General features: G+C 42.3%; 1 protein-coding gene across 1 annotated transcript in view; it reads right to left on the bottom strand.

Moving 5' to 3' along the window:
• Window positions 1-24645, bottom strand: part of PTPRG (protein tyrosine phosphatase, receptor type G) — a gene marked incomplete at its 5' end in the record, with an annotated part of 316509 nt that overhangs the window by 6129 nt on the left and 285735 nt on the right. The window contains 13 exons of the mRNA XM_017747149.1: window positions 2908-3050; window positions 3788-3934; window positions 6215-6343; window positions 6771-6847; window positions 8094-8187; window positions 10017-10163; window positions 10508-10643; window positions 11778-11950; window positions 12334-12468; window positions 12697-12831; window positions 13059-13141; window positions 14768-14864; window positions 24591-24644. Coding sequence (XP_017602638.1) covers window positions 2908-3050; window positions 3788-3934; window positions 6215-6343; window positions 6771-6847; window positions 8094-8187; window positions 10017-10163; window positions 10508-10643; window positions 11778-11950; window positions 12334-12468; window positions 12697-12831; window positions 13059-13141; window positions 14768-14864; window positions 24591-24644 — 1550 coding nt within the window. The remainder of the gene's footprint in view (window positions 1-2907; window positions 3051-3787; window positions 3935-6214; window positions 6344-6770; window positions 6848-8093; window positions 8188-10016; window positions 10164-10507; window positions 10644-11777; window positions 11951-12333; window positions 12469-12696; window positions 12832-13058; window positions 13142-14767; window positions 14865-24590; window position 24645) is intronic.

Raw genomic sequence — 24645 nt, 5'->3', positions numbered from 1 at the left:
ACTAAATGCTTGTTTTATAGTGGCTAATATTTTGTCATTTTAATTTATAGAAGAAATTTGATGGTACACAAGTCATCTCAGGTTATCTGCACTATTCAACACAAAGAACTGTAGCAGCAGCAGAACATGAGCCTTTTCAAAATACCCAGCCTGGAGACTGTAACACTGAAATCACTTCTCCCGCACCATACAGGCTGAGAGCATCTGCATTACAGTGAAGCATATTTTAAATTCATTAGTGGGAGCTCAAGCAAAACATGAGCGATTAGAAAGAAATGAGACTTTGCCTCTTCCTCCACGTCTGACAATTGCAGAAAACTAAGATGGCTGTGTGGTGCTCACAAGTAAATGGGGCACATCTCAAAGTCTTCCCTATGTCTGATTCATTGGTAAAGGCAACATCCCTGAGCCAGGCACCCAGGAAACATTACAGATTTTGAAGAGTTGAGCTGTAATGTCATGTAATAAAAACCCAAGCAGCAGTTATCCATGAGGAGTATGACTCAGTCCTTGAGATTCCTTGAGATACTGGTCAGGTAGAAAGCTCACTGTGGTAAGCCTGGGGGTGTGCTTGAGCCGCAGGTGCAGGTGTGAGGCACAGCATGAAGGATCCTACACCACAGCTTCTGAGGAGCCTCCACTCTCCTGGTACTCAGGAGACTGAAATTCTGTCCTGGCTGTGCTATGGGTCTGCTCTGTGACTTTGAGAAAGTCAGTGTCAAAATGTTCCCACTGGTAAACGGGGTCATCAGTGCTGACCTGCTCTCTAAGCCATTTGGAGAGCTTTATGTGAAAACTAAAATAATCAGCAAGTGCTCCAATACCATCTTGTATTGCAAGATTACCACTAGGATTTGTACAGCATTCCTGTGGAAATCAAGACACATGCTGACTTAATTTTATATGATTTTTGCAAACTCAAACTCAGTTTACCTAGAAATAGGAAACAGAACTTGGATCACAATAGATGTGCTCTATTGGATGTAAAGTTTACAGAAGAAGCAGCAGCACCATACAGATGGCTGTGATTGATCATCGACAGGGACAGTGGACAATGTGCCCAGTGCATGTACCTGACTGGACACAACTAAACCCCTCTGAAGGTGTAATGGAATAATTTTCACTTGGGCTGGTAATTTCCAGTTCCCAACAATCTGAAGACTTTTCTTGAAGGAAATTATGCAGCAGATCTTCATCTAGTTACCCACACATGGGCAGTTATATTTAAAAATCTTGACAACTGTCTCAAACTGGAATTTCTGAACTTTTTAAAATGTTATCAAGTTCATCCCACCATGTACTTTCTAAATACCACATGAATTTAGTCATCTGCAAATTCATATATTTGGAATTAATCTGCAGTTGCAATTACTAGTGGATTATGTGATGTAGTTGTTGCGTGTAGCAAAGGGAAATTTTCATTTTCAGCTACATTTGCTTAGACTCCAAGGGAAAGCAGAATCCACATTATGTATTAGGCATAAAAATAAAATAATGGAATATGACAAATAAACCAAAAAAGCAATGTACAGAAAGAATGACTCAGCATTGCAATTTTGATTTTTTTTTTCATCTAGCAATGAAATGCCCAAATCAATAATGCTTCTAATTTTGTAAAACATAATCTTAAATACTGCAAGAGTAGCAAAACCTCACTTCAGACTACCCAAAGCACGAATATTAAAACCAGCCTGGAATTAATCAGTGCTGGTGAAAGGCAACAGAGCTTAAACTCTACATAAGGAAGATGGAAGGAGTGGTGAGAGAAAAACTACTTGCTTCAGCCCAAGGCACCATTTGCAGGAGTCAGTCAGGAAAAAGCTGTTGCAGCAGTGACACGTGGACGTGCAGGGAAAGCTCAGGCAGCACCAGTGGATCCAAGTGTCCTCCTGGGACACCAGCACAGCGCCTGCTCTGATCACTGACACACCAGAGCATGGTAGTGAGGCTTTTGCAAAGATTCCCAAGACATTCCCACTGATTCTGTTTTGTGGCAGTGACAACATCTAATGGGCTGCAGTGCAGGAGGGCTGCAGGTAGAGCAGGCATTTGTGTTGGCTTGGTGCTTGCTCTTAGGACAACATGAGCACTGTCAGAAGTTGGGCCTCCTTGGGATTTTAAGCACTGAATGACTGCAGGACGTGCTCTGTCCACCAGGAAACAGTTCCTTCAAGGAAATCAGGTCAGACCTAGGCTCCAGCTTCACTATAATGGTATTTTGCAGCTCCATAATGTGTGCAAGTAATAACATGCAATACAGTATTTAGCATAGCTGGTGGGACAATGCTCACCACTGTGCCACAAAAGACGCAAGTGTTGGTGGGCCCCCTCCCTCCCACTTGGCACAATATGGGCCCCTTAGAGTGTTTTTGGGGAAGCAGAAGGAGGTAGAATAAATCTGCTTTTAGAAGACCTGGGCCCTTTGTTACGATACTTCTGCTGCTCGTCATGAGACACAGCTGAGCCGAGCTTGTTCTGTCTTGCATGGCACATTAAACCTGAGCTGTTAGACAGGAGCTTGGGCTGTTTTGAAACTTGTTTCCATCAGCCCATATTAGGCTGCTTAAAGCCTTATCTAAACCAAAGCTCTGCTGGGTTCTGAAACAGGTTGTAGGATTTGCTTGGGACACTTCCAGGAGCAGAAGAACCCAAAATGCTTCCACAGCAAACAGCCTCACCTCCTGAGTCCACCTAAGATTATAACCAACATAAAAACTACACTAAGCAAAATGTATTTGGCCTCAGGTGCCAACTGAAAATTCATCCTTGGAAGTTTATATACTCTAAATCTGTTCTGTGGACTACTAAACCTGACCTACTCCATGCACGAATGGACATCAGTCCTATCAAGTGTCTTTTAGCTGAGTGTACAATCTGCACATAAATGGGAGAAAAGTGATGACATACTCATCATGAACTATGGTGGGGCCATCCCTTGTTAAGGCCTCTTCCTTGATTACATTGATAAGTTCAAAGGTACTGCTTATGGGAGCGTCAGGGTTTGGCCATTTGGGACACTGAAAGTGGCGGACTTCCAGAACGTAGTCATCCTGCAATGACAAAGCAGCCTGGCATTAGCTTCCTCCACTTCACAGGCATCCACTCCAGGGACAGAGAGGGAAGAGCCTCACTGCAAACTACAGTGAAAACTTTCTTCTTCCAAACAGTTTACATAGAAAGAGGAAACACAGCTCCAGCATCTCTGTAACAGTGAACACCCTAAAAGAATACGAAGTTTAACAAAGTGTTTAATCAAGAAAAGATTTTGTATTTGAATTCAGAGCTCATATCAGGTCTCAGAGACCTTACGGCTCAAAAGTCAAACAAGAGCAACCAAGTCAAATCTAAATGGGCTTGCAAACTAATGTCTTGCAGCAAAGTCCAGCTGCAATCCAGACAGCAAACTAGAAGCAGGTTCATAGTTCAAAAGAATCGTGCTTACATTTTTATGATTAGTTAAGACCCTCCCAAACAAATTAACTATAAATACTGAATTTTGTAAGCAGAAATAAGACAATGCACCTTGGTAAAATCACGTCTTCACTTTCAAGCAAGAGAGACAGTTAATACCAGTCTAACTAGCTAGAGGAATCTACCTGAAAGTAGAAGATGTGAGAGGAAGAAGGAGCCAATGAGAATCCCTTTCCCCTGAGAGCAACATGCATACACATGTATTTACAAGAAAATCCTTTCCAAAAATTTTCTGAACTCTTCTTCTTCTGTATTTAAATGGCATCAATATAATTTTGGTGAAAAGCAAAGAACCACATTTGAAGGTTTACTTTACCTGGGTAGCTTCAAGGATAAAGTCATGGATGATAATTTGCTCTTCGTTAGAGAGGCACAGTCTGTCTTTGCTGATAAGGGTCACAGTAAAGGCCTCACAGTTCATGGATTCCTCACGACTTGGCCAGTACACAAACTCATCTTCTGCCTAGAGAAATGAAAAAACACACTGCTGCAGCCTTTCAGATACCTTGAAAAATCCAGTGGATCAAAAAATTGGTTTGATAAATAGAGATGATCAGGAGCTGACCTTTAAAAACCACTTCTGTCTAAAACAAATTTACAATTACAGTAGGCAATAAACCTGCCAGATACTCCCTTTGTGTGTTCAAACTGGTAACATCTGCTTTTTAATTGGTTTCATAGGGAAATTGTTATCTTAGCTCACTCATACTTAACCTCTGTATTGTATCCCAGGCTTTATGACCTCCTGCCTACACAGTCTTGTTTGAAAGTCAGATATTTGTTTAGAAAAAACTCATTGACCCTTAAAAATTATTGTCTTGTTACTTTTAATTTGTGTTTATTGTGGTCTAATCCAAAACTGAGGGTCTGTGGATCAGGCCTAGGTAGAAGATTGATGTATACTTATGTAGGGCTTGAATTTTTAGGAGTGACTGGAGGTGTGAAGAGGAAGAGAAAAACCCAAATATTCTTCGCCTTGAAAAAAACACTGGCTAAACTTAATGCAAGTTCTCCAGAAAAACACCTCTACTGAAAAACCTGAGTGAGACTGGGAAGGATGGAAGAAGCCCAGTGTTGAAGTAGTCTGACTGACAGGATGTAGGTAACATCCTGTCAAAGCTGTTCTTTAAAAAATAACAGTGAATTCCTAATTTGCTGCAGAGAAAGGAAATTATGGTCTGTCACCACATACAAGCAAAGTTAGTTTCTTCTCCTGGCTTCACAGGTCTATGTCCTTGCAGCACGAGCACAGAAGTTGCCCTGGCCACATGCACAGAGCAAACCCGTGTCTCTGGATACCCCATCTTTCACTCATGAGCAAACATGAGCTATGAACTGATGTCATCCTGCTGTGGCCATGCACATCCCTCTAAAACCAGGTGTATTTCTGTGGGTCTGCAGCTCTGATGCACAAGACATGCAAGATACTGTTGAGATCTGGGCTGTCAATGTTCATTCCTAAAATGTGACTTATGGTCCTAAGCCCTTACAATTCTGCCCTAAATAAGCAGAGGCACTGGTAATTAGAGTAATATCATTGAGTGCCAGGGAAGGGACCTGTCCTGCCACCTGACAGGTCCTCATGCAGCAGGTACCTTGCACTATTGTCTTGTCCTTTGGCACTGCACATCCAGCACCTTGATGCTACCTGGATCCTGTGCCACGCCTCCTTGCCAGCCAACACATCCCACACTGACCACTGAGCCGAGGCCGGGATGCCACTGCCTTCCTGGCCACCCTCCACCCTGGGAATGGTGAAGGTGAAAGCATTGTGGCTGAGCCCAACATTCTTCCTTTACCCTTTAGTCACTGTTGTTCTGCAGAGCTATTTCATGCACATGTGAAGACAAGATCAGCCTCTTCATTTCCACCTAACATACTTTCATTTCATTAGCACTTACTGATTCGATTGAATGTCTCTGAGCACTCCTTGCAGTGCTGCACTCCCTTTCATCCCTGCACACAAGCAGCATATTGACTGCTGCCTCTTTAGTAGCCCCTCATGACTGCTATTTTCTTGCTGTAATGAAGGTGGTTTCTCTTCCACTTTCAGCTACAATTGTCTGCTCACCTCAGCGATGTGTGCATGAAAAAATGAACTGTTTAGTTCTTAATACTTTTCAACACACGCTCCTGAAACGTGCTAGTAAATCTGGAAGTAGTGATTAGCACTTCACCTGTGTCTCCTTTATTCTCTTCTCTGTCCGACTCATTATTTCCACTTAAATTAACATACTTGTTTGCATTTTACTTTCATTAAAAATGACATGTATAGCCGCCTTGCACAGTCACAGTCTTGCATGGCCTGAAGCTTAAGCTCATAGGCAAACAAGCAATTATCCTCCTGTCCCTGCCTTGCATTTCTGCTCCTCTCTCTGGGGTTATGGTTACCCATGACCCCAGCCTCTCCATACCCTCAGTGCTTGCATCCTGCCAGGCCACCCTCAGGAGCCTTGCAGATGTTGTCAGCACCAGCGTGTTGTGCTGTGTGTGAGCACTGTGGTCCCTCCAGCCCTGGATGTCCAGGGGTAAGTGCAGAAGGCGACAGCAAAAGAACAGCCCCCCTCCATCATGGGAACTTATCTTTTTGTAACCAGCTCATGGCAAAGCTTGAGTAGGTGGCTCAAATATTGGCTTTGCTTTCAGCCAGAAAACAGCCCCAGCAGGCAACTGAGTGACTCTGTGCTGTGCCCAGCTGGGCTGTGACAGTGGCACCATCCAAGGAGGGACACGGGCAACTCACCAGGCTCTGGTTGTCCGGCAGCATGACAATGATCTGTGCATTGTGATCCCAGATCATTCGCCAGAAATCTTTAGTTGTATGTGGCAGTGGATGTTGGGTTATGATGAACTCGTTACTCCTGTAGTAGCCCTTTTGCAGCAAAACAAACACACAGTTACTTACTGCCTTCCATACTTTTAAAGCATTAATTTAATTTCTGGGGACACATAATGACCCTATTTCATTTTACTCCACAATATTTTCACACAGACTATATTTTTTTAACTCCATTTCAATTCTACAGAGTCCCTACTGCTTCAATTGACTTTAAATCCCAGTATTTATTTGACTGTATCTCACAGAAATACACATTCCATCTAAATGCATCTTGTAATTAATTTTTTTAGGCAAGAATCTTTAATAAAACATGGTTAATAGCTTTACATTATGGGGAAGGTGTTAAAATCTCATCTGTTAATACACAGCCATTACACACAGAATTAAGACAATTATAGGCATCTGGTATTTAGCACCTTAGAATTGATTTTACTTTGTAATTAGGTGTTGGCTTCCTCACCATGATATAAGAGGCATTAATGTAATCTGTTCCCTTCATTCCAGGCAGTGGTGCCAAGCCCACTCTAGCACGCTCAGCTACAACATTAAAAAAAAAAACCACAGAGAAAAAAAAAAAGATCAAAGTGTGGTCATGGCACAATGCAGAAAGTAAGAATTTCTCAGCTGTTAACAAAGCAAACAGTGTGTAGCTCCCATCTCCCACAGGAGCAGGCCAGCACTTTCTAACTGCGTTAAAGCACTGCCTGCTAACACAGGATATAAAAGAGAATGTTGCACAATATTCCCACAAGGACAAAGTAATTTCAGGAATCAAATTTTACTATAGCAAAGATTTTCACAGCAGGCTAAATTACCAAATAACAGTATATGCAGTGATAACAGGGGATTTTGGGTAATTCTTGTCTGTAGTGTTCAATTTGTCTCCAGCAGCACACAAACTCAGCTGATTTGTTTTCCCTACCACTCTGTAGCACTGCCATCTCTCACAGGGTGAGAGAACCTCCAGAGACAAACCTCTTCCCTAATGGGGAACCTCCCAGAAGTGTGTGCTCTTCAGCAGATCCATGCTTCTCTGTGTTTTAGGGCTGGGTTCAACATCATCCTCAAAACCTCTGACAGGCCCCAAAAGCCAAACTGAAATCACTGCAGCTGCATGATCTGGCCCCACAAAGGGCCATATCATACAGAGTATTTCTAGCCTGTTCCCATCTGTTTTTAAGATGCATTCTGATGACTTCCCTTTTTATTAACAAACTTCATGATGGACTGTATCTGTGCCACTATTGGCTATCATCTATCCTCTGTGTCCTGTACTTTGGGTTATGTGATGTGGATGATGTTGTGCCCATGCTTGGTCTGGTGCAAGTTCATACTGCTTGACAGCCATGCAAAGATTCCTTTTTAATGACTGTGAAACTGTGTCCTCAGGCACTAAATACTCTCAAATCTCACACAGAGAAATGGAGTGCAGTAGCTGAATTACAAACAACTGGTGCCAATCACTCTGGGAGATCTCACCAGAGCTAGGAGCTGGTATCAAAGTAATCTCTCAGTATTCCATAGATTTATCCCCTACCTAATTATTCAAATTCTTAAGCACTTCAAATTAACATTTCACTTGGACAGTATATCTGGCTGACACTGCAACTATTTCCGTTTGTTCAGTTTCATCAGGGTAATACTGAAAGGCAAGACAGCTTGGGCTGAACAAAAGATTACATTTCCCCTTCCTAGTGGCTATGCCTTTTCATGCATAACACTGGGAGAATTTGGTACAAAAAAGTTATGCTAGGCAGTAATCAAACCGAAGATGTGATCTTACACGGCACGACTGATGAGTTCCTGTTCTTCTCTTTGTTGCAGTCTTTCTGAGCACTGAAGCATTCCACATATTTTGCATTACACTGTGTAACCAGCTGAAAGAGAATAAAGCAGCAAGTCAGTCCTCAGAGCACTCTAAGTGAAGAGAGGAGGTTTCTTTGCCAACTCCTGCGAAGATGCGCATTATTAAGAGAATGAGCTGTTTAAAGTACTCAAGTTTCCAATGGAAATCATCCTTTCCATACAACATGTTTAATAGATAAAAAGATCTCTGCAGCTTTCAGCTTTGAAACATCCTGAATATGAAGTTCCATCAAAATGTATTTTCACGGAACACTCCGTTTTATTATCTTTGAGAGTATATTTCACAAACTTTCAGATATGTTTAGTCAGAAGCAGGTCTTGAGGAATAAAAGCTAGCAAAATAGAACAACAAAACTTTAATATTGTTTTTTTTTTCCAATATAAAAGCCAGAAAATTCCTGCAGAATGTCTTTTTCTGATAGGCCTTTGGGGAATCTACCATACTGGCATCTGAGATCTGAGGCCATGGGCTACATTCTCTGGTCTGCCATGTTCATTCTGGGCTGCCTAGAGGCACAAAGAAAGGAAGATTTGTATTTGAATACTCCCCTAGTGCATGGGGAAACTATGCCAGAGCAAAGAGAGTAAAGGTGGCTTTCACATCTGCACTCACACCTCATTACTCAGCATCATTTCCCTCTAAGAAGGTTGAACGTAAATTGCTGTACTGGGGCATGAGCACGAGTTATTTTCTGCCAGCTCTGTGGCAGCAGCAGAAACAAGAGAAAGATCTAATAATTACTGCTGGTCATATCCCAGTTTGAAATGCACTCTAAACAAGACAGCACTCAATTCATCTATGCACTGGCATAAGCCCCATTAGAAGTTTTGGGGTTTCTAAATAACTGTGCAATGTTGTCAGAGAAAGTAATTTCTGAAAATGGCACTTAGGGTTTTCAAACTTTGTCACGAGTCATCAGAAAACATATAATTTATACATATAATTCAGAATTGTTTGTAAAAGTGTGACACTTTTAAAAATAACAAACCTTTGTCTGCTACTGCATTTTGTGTGGGCGTGCATGCGCTTGCAGTTGTTTCTTTAATTTAGTAATTAAGCATCTGGAATGTCTTGAGTGATGGAGAAGTACTGAGATTCCTACAAGTGAATTCAGCGAAGAGGCTGTTCACTTTTTGAATAGCTTGGCACCTGGTGTAATTTAACAGCTTCAGTTCCTTGGGTCGTTATTGGGTAGTTATTAACTGAGTGAGTTTAGCTGTGAAAGCAGATGTCAGGTATAATCTCCTTATGATACAAACTCTCACAAAGTATTTTACAATGTATTAAAATAAAGTGCAATCAGAAAGTCTTAGGTTTCAAATAAGAGATCTGGAAAAAAAATTACTTTGGCCAGGAAGAAAGCAGGTATGACGTAGCAGGAAACGCAGCAAGCATCATGATTAGCAATGAGAAAGGCAGATTGTGTTTCCTGGTCTTAAAACATCTGTAATTCTTTATCTACAGTGATGAAATAGTAGGTGGTACAAAGAACCTCATCTCTTGTCTCTCGCCATACCTATATGCATGAAAGCCACAGTTTGGAGGAAGACTTCCAGCCAAGCTAACCACAGAATTGGGAACATCCAAGCCCCCTTGGGAACAGGAAGACCAGCAGCACAGTGTCCATGTCCCTCTTCTCACCTCTGACTGAAGAACATGAGCACTGATTTCTAGCAGTGAAGCTAAGACTGTAGAGGACTGAACTTCTCAAGATGTTGTGCTGTGCTGATCAAGTTTTCTGGTTTGGTTCCTTAGTCATGACAACTGACAGTGAAGACAGGCCATATAAAAGAGGGTAGGAAAATTAGGTCCATCTGGATGGCATCAGTTAAGACTTACCTTGAACTGTTTTTCTAGCCGTGTCTTCCCTCCTATGCCAGGTATGAGGATGCTGTTAACATAACTATGCAGCTGGTTTGCAGACACTTCAGTCTCCTTCCCAAGGATGGCTTCCAACAAGGCATCATGAATAAAAATGTACTGCTCCTAGAAAAACATCAGCATGTCAGGTAGACATCTGGAATAACCTAAACAGCTGGCTTTGTCTGAGGAGTAATGCCCACTAAAGGAAAAGGTGTGCAAAGCAAGCCACCCATGCAAATACTGCCAAATTCAGAATAAATATTTATAAATGTAGCACATACAACTCTGAACGAGTCAAAAACAAAATATGAAGTTTCTGGTCTAGAAAAAGAGAGATATTCCAGTGCAGAAAAATATCAGTAATATATTCAATTTTTACAGAGATGTAATTGGAAAAATCTATTCTCTTTTTGATTACAAAGCAAAAATGAATAAGGCTTTAAATTCAACCCCACTGCAATTTTTACCTCTGTCTGGACGAGGTAGTTGCGCTGTGTCCTGATATGTTTCAGGAAACCCAGGACATTAACTGTGCTTTTGTCTTTTATCTGCTGCAGCATACTGTCTATCACAATGTAGGTACCAGTTCTGCCAACACCAGCACTACAGAGAGCATAAGAGAAACCCATGAAATACAATGCCAGATGAAAGCAAATGCAGAAGTAAAAGCAGAACAGAACTAAGCAAATATTCAAATATTCCTGTTCATGGGCTTTCATTTTCCTCCTAGCGTCAACCATTAAAGTTTCCCAGCAAAATATTTTGGTTTTCTGGAAATATTACCAGGTATGTATTTCCTCCCTTCTGTGGGTATTTCTGTGCTTCAAGATGAGGCTGAACACAATACAAACCATCACACCTGTGCCAGTAGCATGAGGATGAGGCTGCTGTAGTCCTGGAGTTCACGCTCTGGCTGTTCGCACTTGGCTCCTGTTTCCACTGCTGCTGTTACTGGTGTTGGCTGGATGAAGCCATACAGATCCACCCTTTGCCAAGCTGCTGCTATCCTGGATTGCCAAGGTCACTCCAGGCTGTGAGATATCCCTGGCTGGCTTCAGCCTTGAGGTAAAGCTTAAGCTGCACAGTGGAGCTGGAAATGCAAGTGGTACCAGCACTATGGAAAGGTATAAAAGGGGGCTAATCTTGTGGAGGCAGAACTCCTTACAGTGAATGAGGGCAGTCCTGGGCCCTCTTTCAGAGATGGGAGCTCTTCAGAGATTCTGAATTTCTGCCGAGGAAGGAGCTGTAACCCTTATCATCCTCTCCTCTTTGATATGGTGCTGTGATGAAGACCACATCCCTGAACTAGTTTATTGACTGATCTATTGCTGTGACTGCAACTGCTGTGAGTGTGAGTGTGTTTCAGTGGCAATTGCATTCGCAGGTGTCCATGTATCCATACTGTTGGTTCCCAGCAGAGGTGATCCTGCCCTGTCCATGCACTGAACTGGCAGGCTACAAGCAAGCTTTGACCAAGGAGCTTTCCAACCACATCAAGTGCAATGTTCAGCAGCTCAGTATCATGGCAATAGCAAAACCCTGTGTCAACTGGGAAGCTTTTGCATTGGAGCTGTTTTAAGACACAGGCAAAGTAGAGCTCAAGTCTACCTGCACTCCATGGGGCTGACACACTCCTCCTGTTTTAGTAACCTACAGTGTTTGTCTTAGCTGGCATGGAAGAGCACACGCTGTGCTCTAGCTGTGCTTGCCATGGGTGGTTTGTCACAGCCATCATACCTGCAGTGCACCACCACTGGTCCCATGTCTGGGGTTCTGGCTGCCGAGGATCTCCTGACGAAGGTGAGCACGGGCAGAGCGTACTCGGGCACCCCCATGTCAGGCCACTGGGTGTAGTGGTACTGAATGACCGTCCTCTCATTCTGCCGCCCTTTGGGGTTCCCTTTCTGACCCTGTGTGAGAAGGGTGTGCAGAGACAAGAGTGAGAGGACAAAAAAGAAGCATAAAAATATCAGTCCTTCTCGCTTGCTCAGCTGAGAAAGTGCTGGACTCTGACAAAAGAAAGCTGCAGCTCTGCCTCCTGCTAGGTGGAGACAGAGTTCAAGGAAAAATACACGTGGGAACAGGTAATAACAGCAAAACAAGGACACCAAAGCAGCAGTGCACTTTGAGAAAAAGAACAAGAAGTTCCTTCTAATCTTGGCTTTACTTACTTATTTCCCACCCACCTGCCCCTCCAGGTTGCCTATGCAAATGCTGACTTTTACTCTGGTGTGCCTTGTGTCTTATACAAGCCAGAAGACACTTGGATGACAGCAGCGAAGGCTTGGCTCACCTTTTTAATCTTGGTGTTCCTGATGGTGAAGCGGCGAACAGTGTAGCAGGCATGGACATTTGTGCTCTTCAGCGTGACGATGATGTTGCCGTACTCCTCGCTGTTCTCCGTTGGCCAGTACTGATCGCATTTCCTCTGAACACAGACACAGTTGGGTGAGTTGGGTAAGGGCCTGAGCTGCTGCTTTGTATTTGTGTTTAGAACTTTTAGAAAAAAATCATGGCTCAGTATGTATCCCTCTGTTCCGTTAGTTATGTATTATGCATGAGTACATATCACCCTAAGCCATTTAAAACAAATTCTGCCCAGGTGATTTGGGGAAGTGTTAAGGAGCAACTGCTAACAAACGAGAAAATCTCTTACTCTTCCTTTTTCAACAAGGTTCGTGATCATGACAATGATTCCTGTATTTTGTTCCCAAATCATCCTCCAGAAATCTTCAAAGGTAGACTTTAAAGGTCCCTGGGTAGCAATGTAGGCTTTTGCTTTGTTGTAACCCTTCAAAGAAAACCATAATGCCAAGTGAGATGAAAGCAGTATCATGGCAGAAAAATTAATATTTTAGAGCTAACAAGAAAGGTGCTTTTCTCATTCAGAATAGTGAGGAATTTGTAGCAAAATTATCAGGTGAAGTTGGAAAATACAATTACATCACAAGTGACAGTACTTCCTCCTTGCAGAAGGATTCAAAGGTAGAGCAGATAAAAACCATTAAAACAACTTACATCGACATAATTAGCATTAATGTAGTCACTGTGCTTCGAATCTTTCCCCGGTAAAGGCCTTAGCTTCACCCTGCTGTGATCATCTGTAGGATAAAAAACAGAGCAGAGAAACATTAGGGAAGCACAGTGCAGAACTGCTGGCAAACATCCCATTTCCTGGGTATCAGGGCTGCCTTTACTAATACACAGAAGAGATTGGCCTTGGACTGGAGTCAAAGAGAGAAGTGGGAGTATCTGTCCTTGGTCATCTGCTCATGTGCAGGTTGTTAGCCTTCACATCCCTTAAGGTACATGGTTCATGCTGGGACAGCCTCTTTTTAAAGGGCACTGGAGCCTCAGGAGCACAATTTCTAGGATCATCTATATCACTTGGGGTAGTGAGATTCAAAGAGCCAGGGCACCCCACGGGGCTGTGTAACACTGCCTCTGCTTGGCTCAGCTCATTATCCTCCCCTCAGTGCTGGGCTCAGACAGCTCTGCTGGCTCTGGGAGCTGAGTGAATGTCCTCACTCCTTCACCGCTATCATCACACCATGAGGATAGACTTCAGGTTGTGATCTTTAGCTCCTCTTTTTGTTTCACCCAAATGCTTGACTCTGCCTTAAAGCAGAAAATAATCACAGTCCTCCTCCTAGGCAGAAGCACTGGCCTGGGTGGCGTTTCCAACTCATGCAGAGATGAGACGTGAGCCAACTTTAAGCATAAAGACTGGTTTAATTTGCCTTCCTGGGGACCAATGGAGAGAGAGGTTCCAATGATAATCTGGGGAACTGAAGTGCCTTCTTCAATTCTCCTTCAATGTCAGATCTCTGTAGCTAGAGGGAGCAGACATCGATGTCTAAAATCACAGCTGGGACAAGCTCAATGAATGCCTTTGCCCAAGGCCACACAGCAAGTCTTTCACAAGTCCGGGAACTGGTCCTCAGCCAGTACCTTGATTACTTCTGAAAATCTGTTAAGAGACATGCATTTCCTTCCTGTGCTATCAAAAGCATTCAAGATTTATTGCAACTTTATGAACGCTGTGAACTTTTTACCAGTGGGCTCTCCATGTCTATTCCTAAACCACAGTGACTGCTGCATCTGCCATCCATTCCACGTAAGAGAACAACAGGGAAAAAGTTACTGCACTTCCATCCCAGATAATTTGCATTCTAGACCAGAGTCCAGATTTGCAGTTCTCTAAGGGATACAGGCAAAACCTGCTCTGTGCTAAAAAGATCACTCTTTGTCCAAATCCTACACATAGCTAAAGCAGTTTGAAATACAGCAGATACACTCTGTAAGATTTAGCACCTTTGGGACTGTAGGGTAATCCCAGGAATCATCAGTAAAACTCTGCTCCACCATGCACTTCCCTTAGGCCACTCTTCAGGCTTTAGCAGGCAGAAGAGCTCAGATCATCAATTTATATCAGTTATTCCTCCACAAAATTTCATACCAAACTTATACTTCTAAAACTATGCTTGGACTGTGAAACTGTGAAACATTTCAAAACAGAAGCTGGAGTGAAATCCTGACCCTGGAGAAGTCAAAACATTCACTGCCTTTAATGGGGAAAGGATCTTCCAGCCACACTTTCACATGTTTATTACGTACTATGTAATAATGTAACCTGGGGCCACCTGCCTGTCCCAGTCACGAACACACTGCAAGAAGAGAGTGCCTTTTTGGGTTGATTCATTGTGCTTAGGCCAGTGCTTACTTACAGGCCAGGATGTTGATGTATCTGTTCTTGTGCTTGTTGTCAGGATGGTTGGAATGCTCTGCAGTGATGTTCATGTCAGCCGTACAGCGCTGCACTTCCTAGGCAGAAAGATTATTCAAATGGAAAATTTGTCAGCCCAAAAAAGCCCTGAGCTTTCTCTCCTTTTCCAACAGCTCACGGAAACCATGTTCAAAGTATCAGTATTGTAACTGATGGGTTAAACACAAAGTCTTTCAGTATTGTCCTGTATGTTGTGGCCTCTTACACTGAGCCATGTCAGCTGTCCCCCGAGCATGGTCACACACCTCTCCACAGGCTTGGGGACAGATGAGCACCGTGAGAGCCAACTGTCCCCTTTGACTACCAGTCCATCACCTTCTGCACTGCATCTCCTGCCATGTCCCACTCTGTCCCTCCTTGGGGAGCTAAGATAGGGTCCCTCAGATGCAAGAGTGACCAGTGCAATGTAAGAAACTAAGAACAAAAACCATTTCAACAGAAGACTTTTGACCGCTGGACAACTTATGTGCCCTCTCAAAATGGGGTTTCTGACATTTGAGTTTGTCACCGACCTTTCGTTAGTTCTTTGCAGAGAGATGCCTTTTGTAAAATAAGAATAAAATAGATCTTTGAAGAGAACAGCAAGAGCTTTAAACACCACTGCTTGGACACTGATTACCAGCCCCTGATACAGTAAAGAAAAGGTTGCATCCATGTATATATTTATTTACAAAGCAGAGAGACACCAAGCTTCCCAGGGTGTTCATGAATCCAGAGATGCAGATATCTGTCTAACTGGGGCTGTAGGTTAGATACATATTTTTTAAATTCTTAATCTACCCCTTACTCTGTTCAACAACAGAATACAAAGCTATTGAAATGGGGCAATGGAGGGTCTTTATTTTGACCCTAAAGAGAAGCAGCCATTTCCCTAGAGAGTTACATCCTTCAGAGACTGCCCTACAAACTGAATCACTCAGGAGTCTATTCATCTCCAAGATACACCTTTTTCGTATCTGTTTAACTATAATCTTCCTGAAAAAGAGAACCCCATTTATCAGTAGCATAAACATTCATCATTTAAAGACATATTTTTGAAAAAAAAAATTAAAATTTGGAGTTTACAAAGTTGTGGAAGAAATTGTATTTATTAAAATCTTTTGTGACTCCCAGAAATTGCACCAAACAGATCCAATTTCCCCCAGGATATGTGAGGAAATGCCAAATTACTTTGTACTTTAGACTTTAAAAATAACAGTATAGAACCTAAGAGGGAAAGTCATTAGGAGCTCACAGCTGCTACAAAGATCACGAACTAAGTGACAGGGAAAAATTATCACAAGAAATGCTATACAAACAGCAGATGTAGGAGTTCAACATTATGCAGACATTTCACAAAGGACTTGCATAGCAATTTTGGTATCTTCCCCAGCATTTACATTTTGAAACTGCAAAGTATACTAAAACCTTGTACGTTTTATAGCTTTTATATCCATGTGATGCTCTCAAGTAACAATTGCTTCTCTCTCTCTTCCCAACCCTCCATAGGGAGAAACATACTGTGCTCAAGGAGATGAGCTGAGCAAAGACAAAGATGAATCAAGCAAAACTCTCAGCTGGCCCTAACAGAATTCTCATAGTTCCACTTCTACCATATAAAAACCCCCATATTAAACTGTGCTCTTCCCCTAATTCTGCCTGTCAGCTCCAGCAAGCAAGGGATTCCAGATTACACAATGGGCAGGATCAGTTCAGCCTAAGTCATATTTGGAAAAGCAGCGATATTTACATGTTAGGTTGATTTAATGTAATTCTGTTTTACCTATTTTTGCATTTAGAAATAATACAACATCACTGCTGTACCGTTACAGGTCACTCCTAAAAAATACCCTGCCCTTTCTGAAAAGCCTCACATCAAACCCTACATCCCTGTATCACTATAAAATTCTTTTTAGAAGTTACTGGCATTGAAAAATTTATGCCAAATGCAGTAGAATTTAATACAGATTAATCCAATAAAGTTCTGTGGAGAATACTCTGAGAAGTTATAGAATTTAATAGGGAATTACCTCCCTGCTAAGGAATTTTCTCTGACAGTTTAAATACTACATAGTAAATGTATCATTTTCTATTACATTCTATAGGATTTTTTTCCATAAGGGAATTGTTGGTGAGGTTAATCATTTTAATTAACCTTTTTATGTTGATGGTGACTGTTTCCTTGACTGTACATGTTCCCAGCTGGCCAATATAAAGTTAATAGAAGAGGAAGATTAAGGTAAGATGGTGAAAAACACAGCAATGGAAAAGGAGGTCTGACGTTGTGACAGCTCATGATCTGAAAATGGCTTTTCTTACCACATAACATTCTAAATGGTTTTTAATACTCCAGAAAGATGTTGTAATTGTGGCTTCCTATGCCTGCACAATGCAAAAGCACAGCAAAAGGAGACTGTTACAGAATAGCTTCCCCCTTGCCAATACGCTTGAGCTATTTTTGTCTTTTTAAAGTCTTCAGCCCTCCCCTGTCCAGTCCAGGACACAGCTGAGACTTTGGGACATTGAAGGTGTCAACAAGAAGGGGACTGAGGACATCCTCCAGCTCCACGCTGGCCTGGGTTTGGCTGTGCTGCATGGGTTGAGAGCAGAGGGTGGGTATCCATGCTCTCCCACCCTCCGAGGCTCAACTCTCCAAATTCTAACAGCAGATTACTAAACCACGGGCTCCCCCCACCAGCCAGTAAGGCATAAGTAAACATTCCTCTCTTATTAAAGCAGAGGTGGTTGCCTCTCGTCAATGCAAAAAAGGCTGTAAGGAGACAAGACAAGTTGCAGTCTGTTATCTGTGCCTCTGTTCAGAGTATAACTTACCCCTTGGCAGAAGAGGACACCCCAGTGTTAATAAAAAACACCCTGGAGAAAGTCCCCAAAAGTCCCCATCTTAATTATGGTGTTTTACCACATTTATGTATATCACATATTTACTTTCCCATCATTTTCTGTTGCTTACGCAATGAATACTCTGGGATTTCTAAACCTTACTGGCTACCAAGTCCTTCAGTTGCACTTAAAACATCACCATGGCTGCATTATTATTACAACCTACGTTTGCAGGCAGGTCTGCTCACTGCAGCTCAGCCTAAACAAAGTCCTCTTCCAGCAGGCACAAAACTGCTACTGGCACCTTGGAGTAGGACATATAGTGTTCATATTGCCACGTTCATAATTTATTCATAAACTTTTCAGCTCTAGAATATTTCCTTTGGCTTTCCTTAATCCTGCTTAGTCTCCTCCATGGATTTTAATGGCGGCTGGCTTGCACACTGCTACTCCTCATGTTTAACTTCCCAGAACACATTACTGTCCCAGGATGAACGGATACAGGCTTTACTCTGTCCTTTCAACTTATCCTTGACAACCCAAGAAACCAAAGTACATGGTTTCAATTGACTCTTAGTTACTGTAAGAAGTGCTCTAGTCTATGCCATTATGGCTAATTTACCTTTTAATTATATTGTCCATGCTAATGCTAATTGGAATATGATACACCCAGGTTTAACAACCCATTTTAATTGCCTTTCTGAAACAAGTTATGGATTAGTTTCTTCTAAACTTCAAAGAATTTCCATTTAAGTGTAAAATCAAACTGCTCCAGTGTCTTGCTGGCAGTGTAAGGTTCTGAGCAGGAATTTTTGCTACAGTGGCTGAGCAGCAACTTTGTCTCTTGGTTTGGCCTTACAAAGCGCTGCTGCTGTTGTTTCCCATTACTTCAGGCTGATGTCCTGGCAGGGGCTGATCTGTGAAAGCCTATGAATAGCAATGAGGAGGAGTCACAACAAAGAAAGGATCCTAATCTGAGTGACTAAACCTGAGAAGATCCATAGCAATGTTTTGGTATTAACGTTGATATTTTTCAGCATGGAAGCAGGTAGTGCATCCACCCCCAATATCAGTTTTGATCTATTATTTTAATACCAAATTACAAGAATTCTGTGGTAGTGCTCTTGCTGTTTGTTTTATCACAGCAAACATGAAGACAGCATACCAACAGAGACTGCAGATAGTATTTGAAGACATCTCCAGGAACAGCGTAGATTTCTGTAATAATTTAGCACTAGTATAAACTCTCCAACAGCACTCGAAAAAGGGGTGAGTTGGGGACAGCCTAGAAAGAGGTGAAAATAAAGAAAACAAAAGGACTCAACACAGAAATAAAATCAATAGATAGCTAAAAACTCCTGCAAATGCATGAGGGAGGAAAGGATGGTGGGGCGGAAGTGACAGAGTCTGACCAAGACCTTGCATTGCCCAGCCAATGGCTCGTCCAAGCGGCGCTTCCAGGAAGAAACCTTGGGAATGGGTGTGGTACTGTGGTTAGTAAGAGAAACCCCAGATATTGGAACTTCTTTTACTGCTTCTCTTCAACTTCATCTCTTAATTCACAATGCCAGTTTCTCATGGTAGGTGAAGCAGTGCGGTAAGAATTGAGAACTCCAGGAAGGCCCTATTCTGCAGCAATCCTTCCTCCTCCAGCTTCACCGTGCTGCTTCCCTCTGGTTTCAGTACAGCAATACACAGGCTGAGAATACCTCTAATTAAGGCAATTTTGGGCCAGGGTTATGAAACATTCCTAATGCAGCATTGCCTGCCAGCAGCATGCTTTTGAAACGACATCTTTCTACTGCCAAATTCCTTGGTGTAGATGGAGCTATAAGCATGTGTCTGGTGTGAGCTGTGTCTAATCCGTAAGGGATGTCAGTGTAACTACACTGAATTTTTAGTGTCTCAAGAAGTGTGCAAAGTGCAGCATTACCTGTCTTCAATGCAACCCTTTGCTAGAGAATAACGTTCTGAGGTCCCTGCTTAAAAAGAGTCAGTGACCCCTGCCCTGAGCAGCAGCAACCATGAGAATAACATTAGCAAATCCCTGCCACATCGCTGGAAATGCAGATTTATGTTATTTTCTTACATTTCAGGACATTTAGAAGAAGGTGCCACTGGAGTATAAAGATATTTTCAATTTATGTGACGAGGGAGCTGGACAGCCTGCCTCCAAGTTCAGCGAATCTGTTCAGACTCCAAATTGGCAATGAATCATGACGCTCACACGGCCACAGGCAGCAGAGGTCTGCAGAGACTGCTTTCCTCCTCTCTAATCACTCCCCCAGCAGCACTGACCAGCCCACTCCAGAATTAAGGAGGAGGGAAATAAAACTCTCTGATCTCTAAAATCCAAATGCTGCATTAAACTGTAAAAATTCACAGTTAGCTTTGGGGATGGAAGGTGATTTCTTGGCTTAGTGTTCCTTTCTAGAGCAAAAGGACATAATTGCTCAAACAAACTTACTCCGTTATTCCAGTAACCGGACAGGGGGAGGGAGTGAAAAGCTCTACTGTGGGAGGTGGCACTTCACACTTTCTGATACAGGAATTTGGAGGGCACATGTCCTATATAGTCAGGCTGTCGGGGAATAGAGGATGACAAATGTGACATCAGTTTTGAAAATGAGATCCAGAAGGGGTTTTAGGCACTGCAGCCCACTACATCTGACTTCTCTGTGGGGCAAACTGCGAGACTCTGCAATAGAGCAGAGCTAGTGAATGCCTTGAACACACTGGGGAGAGGTCCCTGAAGAAGTCTGCAGGCTGCCTAGAAGAGAGCAGCATATCAATTTCCAGAATGTGTGACCAGGCCTCTCAGAAAACACTACTAAAAAACCTGTTCTGGTTTTGGAGCATAAGGAAAACTCACCTTGTGCACTACCAGGTTAGAGGTGGGACTCACCTGCCCAGGAATTGCCAGTGTTCAGCTTTCACTGGTGGGACCTTACAGGGACCTAACCTATTCATAAATGGACTGCAGAGGAGACAAAGTGTGTTTACAATACAAAGTTATTCAGGATAATTAGAACAAAAGCTATTTGTGAAGGGAAGCTGAACAATCTTGCAGCACTGAGAGGCCGAGTGACAAAATGGCAAATTAAATTCAATGTTGATAAATACAAAGTGATGTACTTGGGGAAAAACAAGTGACAGGTTCCCAATTTGCTATTGCCATTCAGTGATGAGACCTTGGGGTCACAGCCAATCATTTTCTGGAGGTGTCAGCTGAGTGCCCAGTAGTTGTTAAAAACCAACTCCAGCCTTAGGAGGGAGGAAAGTAATAGAAAACTGAAAACGTCACTGAACTCTGCAGTAAAACCACCTGTCATATACTGTGCACAGCTGTGGCCTTCCCATCTTGACAAAGTTATGGTAAAGGAAGAAAAAAGGTACAGAGGGAACAAATCAATGTAAATCTGGAGTGGCTTCCTCCAAAAAATCAAAGTAAATAATTTAGACTTCTTCAGATTTTAAAGTGGATTATTAAGGGGGAATATAATTGCAGACAGAATCATATGAGGCATTTTAAGTAAACAGGGATGCACTCTGTAATGCAAAAACTAGGAGGCACGAAGAGAAGTTATTCAACATGAATTAAAAGCAAAAGGAAGTCTGTTCTTGTGGAACAAATTGTAGAATTCATTGCCATGGGATGCTTTGGACACCAGAAGCCTAAGAGGGTTCAAGAAACAATTAGAAATTTATGGAAGAAAGGTCTGTCAAAGACTGTTAAACGTAATGATGCCAAGAAAATCTCTGGGTAGACAAGGAATAGATACAATCTCTGGCTCAGGAAGCCTTTCAATCTCTGTTCAGTCCTGCCCTCAAACCCTGCCCCAGTACCCCTGTAAAAGTGTGGTACCTCATCCTGTACACCATAGCAAAACAGTGCTGGAGCTACCTGAGAGCAAGCCAAAAACCTTCCCTGAACTTTTTTTAATCTAGTACTGAACAAACTCCAGGGTTGAATACAAAGAGTTATATCAGAGACCAGCACTAGTGAGGATCTTTATTTTAAAAAGCTGTTTGTTGTTCAGTATTTCATTGGGTCCTGTATTTCTGATTTATATCAAAAATTGAAAATTCACGGGACTCAAGGGAAATCTTTAAAATTCTGTATATACAAGAAAGCCCAGCTATCATCAGACAATAAAGCTGGCTACTTGCACTATGATTACCCAAAGGGAATAAGGATTCATTTTAGATGTACTTTCCAAGGGAAGGCTTGTGAGTTCAAAGTCCTTCTTTCCTCTGCACACAAAATGCTTCCTAAGAACATTCACAAACTATTTAGCTGTAATTACAGCTCAATTTAAGAGGAGGGAATATTCACACAATTTACTATCTGTAAAAACCAACTCAACACAGCCCTAAACATGCTGCCAAAAACAGAGGAAGAGACATCAAAATCTAGCAACAAACACATGGAGGATGCTCACGTTCCACATCGGGCAATGTATGTGTGTGCCTAGCTTAGTCTTTCCTTTTGCAGCTTCCACCTTAAACGTCCTGCCACAGAAATTTCTGAAGAGATTTTTGATCCTTTTTTCTTTTAACAAAATCTCATGCACTCGCTACCTTTGGGAAGATTTATTTATTCTGCAGTATTGATCACATTATTTCAGTATCTCCTCGCCATCCTCTTTTCTTCCCCTTTTAGATAGATGTAAAAAGCCATATTGTTTTGTATGACTGCAGAATGTATTACCTCTTTTCAGAAGTTCCACAGGCATGAAGGCACAATATGGCTGGGGTACTTTTCACCCACAGGCTAGTAGCCCTGTAACAGTGGATTTTCTGTTTTAGCTGGAATCTTACTGTTTCTCCATAAAATATCAGTTAAGTCTTCCCCATAGCTGGCAGATGCAACTCCAGCACATGGATCATGGCTGGATCTGACTGGATGTGAGAAGTTGCACTGCAGCCACTCCAAGAGCTACCCTATAAATGTAACCTCAGGTTCCACTATCCCTCAGCCATTCTCCAAACTGGGCTTCTGACCTCTGAGTCAGTTTGAGCACTTGAGAAACATTTTACCTACAGGCTCTATGAAAAATCCTGGGTTTCAAATCAGGACCACGAGGCCAGCAATGAAGGGGAGCCAGGTGGTTTATCCCAGACAGAGATCGCCTTTTCCCTATTCCTACTCCTTACTCCAGCAGGAGATTTCATTTACAGTTAGGAAGCTGAGACCTCACCTATGGAGAAACACATCTGGAGTACCTATCCCAACTTCAAAGCAGACACGCCGAGTTTTAAGCCAGCAGGGAATAGAATTTGGTGCACACAGTGCAATTGGAGGAGTTTAATGTCTCTTTGGAGGGGACCCTGCGCTCCCCAGAAAGGGACTAATTGGCCAAAGCTCTCTCCAACGGGCTGCCACAGCATAGCACTCACAGCAGGGAACTCCAGGAGGAAGGGAAAAAATAAGTGTTTTTCTTTGCTAAAACACAGACGGAAGGTATCCAATATTTGTTAATAGCAGTGATTTTGTGGCAGCTGAAGCAAAGCCTGCTCAAAGCCAGACCAAGTTTACAGATGTGTTGTTGATTATTTTGAATAATTAAGTAGTGTAAAACCCAGCTGTGATGAATAGCACTGGGGTCGCAATCCATAAATAATTGAGATGAGCAAGTCGCGTTTGATCATCCTGATCAAATTCTACTCTCTGGAGAATAAATGTTTGTCCTGAATACCATCAACATTGTTAAATGCCTCAATATTCCTGCTCAGCCATCCAGCCAGCAGTCAATTGAACTAAATCACTCTAACACCTTATACATTTGCCTTCCTCATGAATACAAAATGCTTCTAACTTACACAATGCTTTTTGGGCATCAGACATAGCAGACACTCTTTATAGACAGTAACCAAACAGCAACAATAAATGTTTTAAATGATCCCATTAAAAACAATTCCTGCATACAATCTTGTCTTTACAGTGCAGTAAGCAAAGAAGCTGTAGATATAAGGCCACCTATTCTGGTTCAGTGCCTTGTTTATAAGCAGAGCTGCTGCTCTGATTCACAGGCAGCAGGCAAACACACTTCCTTTTGCTCACAGGGAAGCCAGTAGTGCAACTCCATGTGATTTCCTGGGGCTTCTCCTGTTTCTCAGTACTTCCAAAGATCAGCAGTGAGTGTGATTAGACTGAGTGAAGGAAAAGCCTGTCTCTGCTGTCTTATGCTGCATGATGTTTACCATCCTTGCATAATAGGAGTTTGGTAACCCAGAGGTAGAAAACTGCTTTCACTCCATTGGAATTATCTCCAAATGACAGCACATTTATAGGTCAGAATCTGTTCTACACAGCTAACAGGATGCAAATTTAAAAATAGTCACATTAGGTAAATACCACCAACTAAATCCCAAATCCCTTCTCCTTGGTTTTACTGGAACAAAAAAATCAATGACTTCAATAGCAATCTCTCCTGTCTGAACAGAGCATGAACAAGGACTCAAGGAACTGACCCACAGTTTGGGTTTTCATCAAAGACCAAATTCCTAAGAACTCACTGCAAGCACTATTTTGCTACTTTTGGACTACTCAGGGTGTATGTGGCTTTTCTGATGACTAAGAGGAGCAAACTCTGGACCAAGAAGAGCAAAATAATTGTAAGAAAACCCTGGAGTTAAAAATGACTGTTTGTATCTTCATGTTGTTCCTGGGGGCTTGCAGGCAGCTTTTCCTATTTAATAAAAACCTAGGAGGGTTCCTCCTTAAAGACACCAAATCTGTGGTGGTTAAAAGGCACCTGTATGTGTCCAGTCCCACATTGCTCATAGCTGGTAGCAAATTGGTATCATCCTGTTTCTTCTGATATATTTGAGCATTGCATTTACCTGACGTGACATCACACAGATGTCACACAGTCCCCAATTATTAATACACAATTCGCTTTAGGAAAGCAACATTTTATTGGTGGGTCATTAAATTGTACCTCAAAGTCTTCTGAGAACCCATGCTGGTTATTAGAATACAGCTCACTGATGTGT

This window comes from Corvus brachyrhynchos, unplaced genomic scaffold (assembly GCF_000691975.1).
Source record: "Corvus brachyrhynchos isolate BGI_N302 unplaced genomic scaffold, ASM69197v1 scaffold91, whole genome shotgun sequence".
Taxonomy (NCBI): Eukaryota; Metazoa; Chordata; class Aves; order Passeriformes; family Corvidae; genus Corvus; species Corvus brachyrhynchos.
This window is presented reverse-complemented; position numbering and strand designations above follow the sequence as displayed.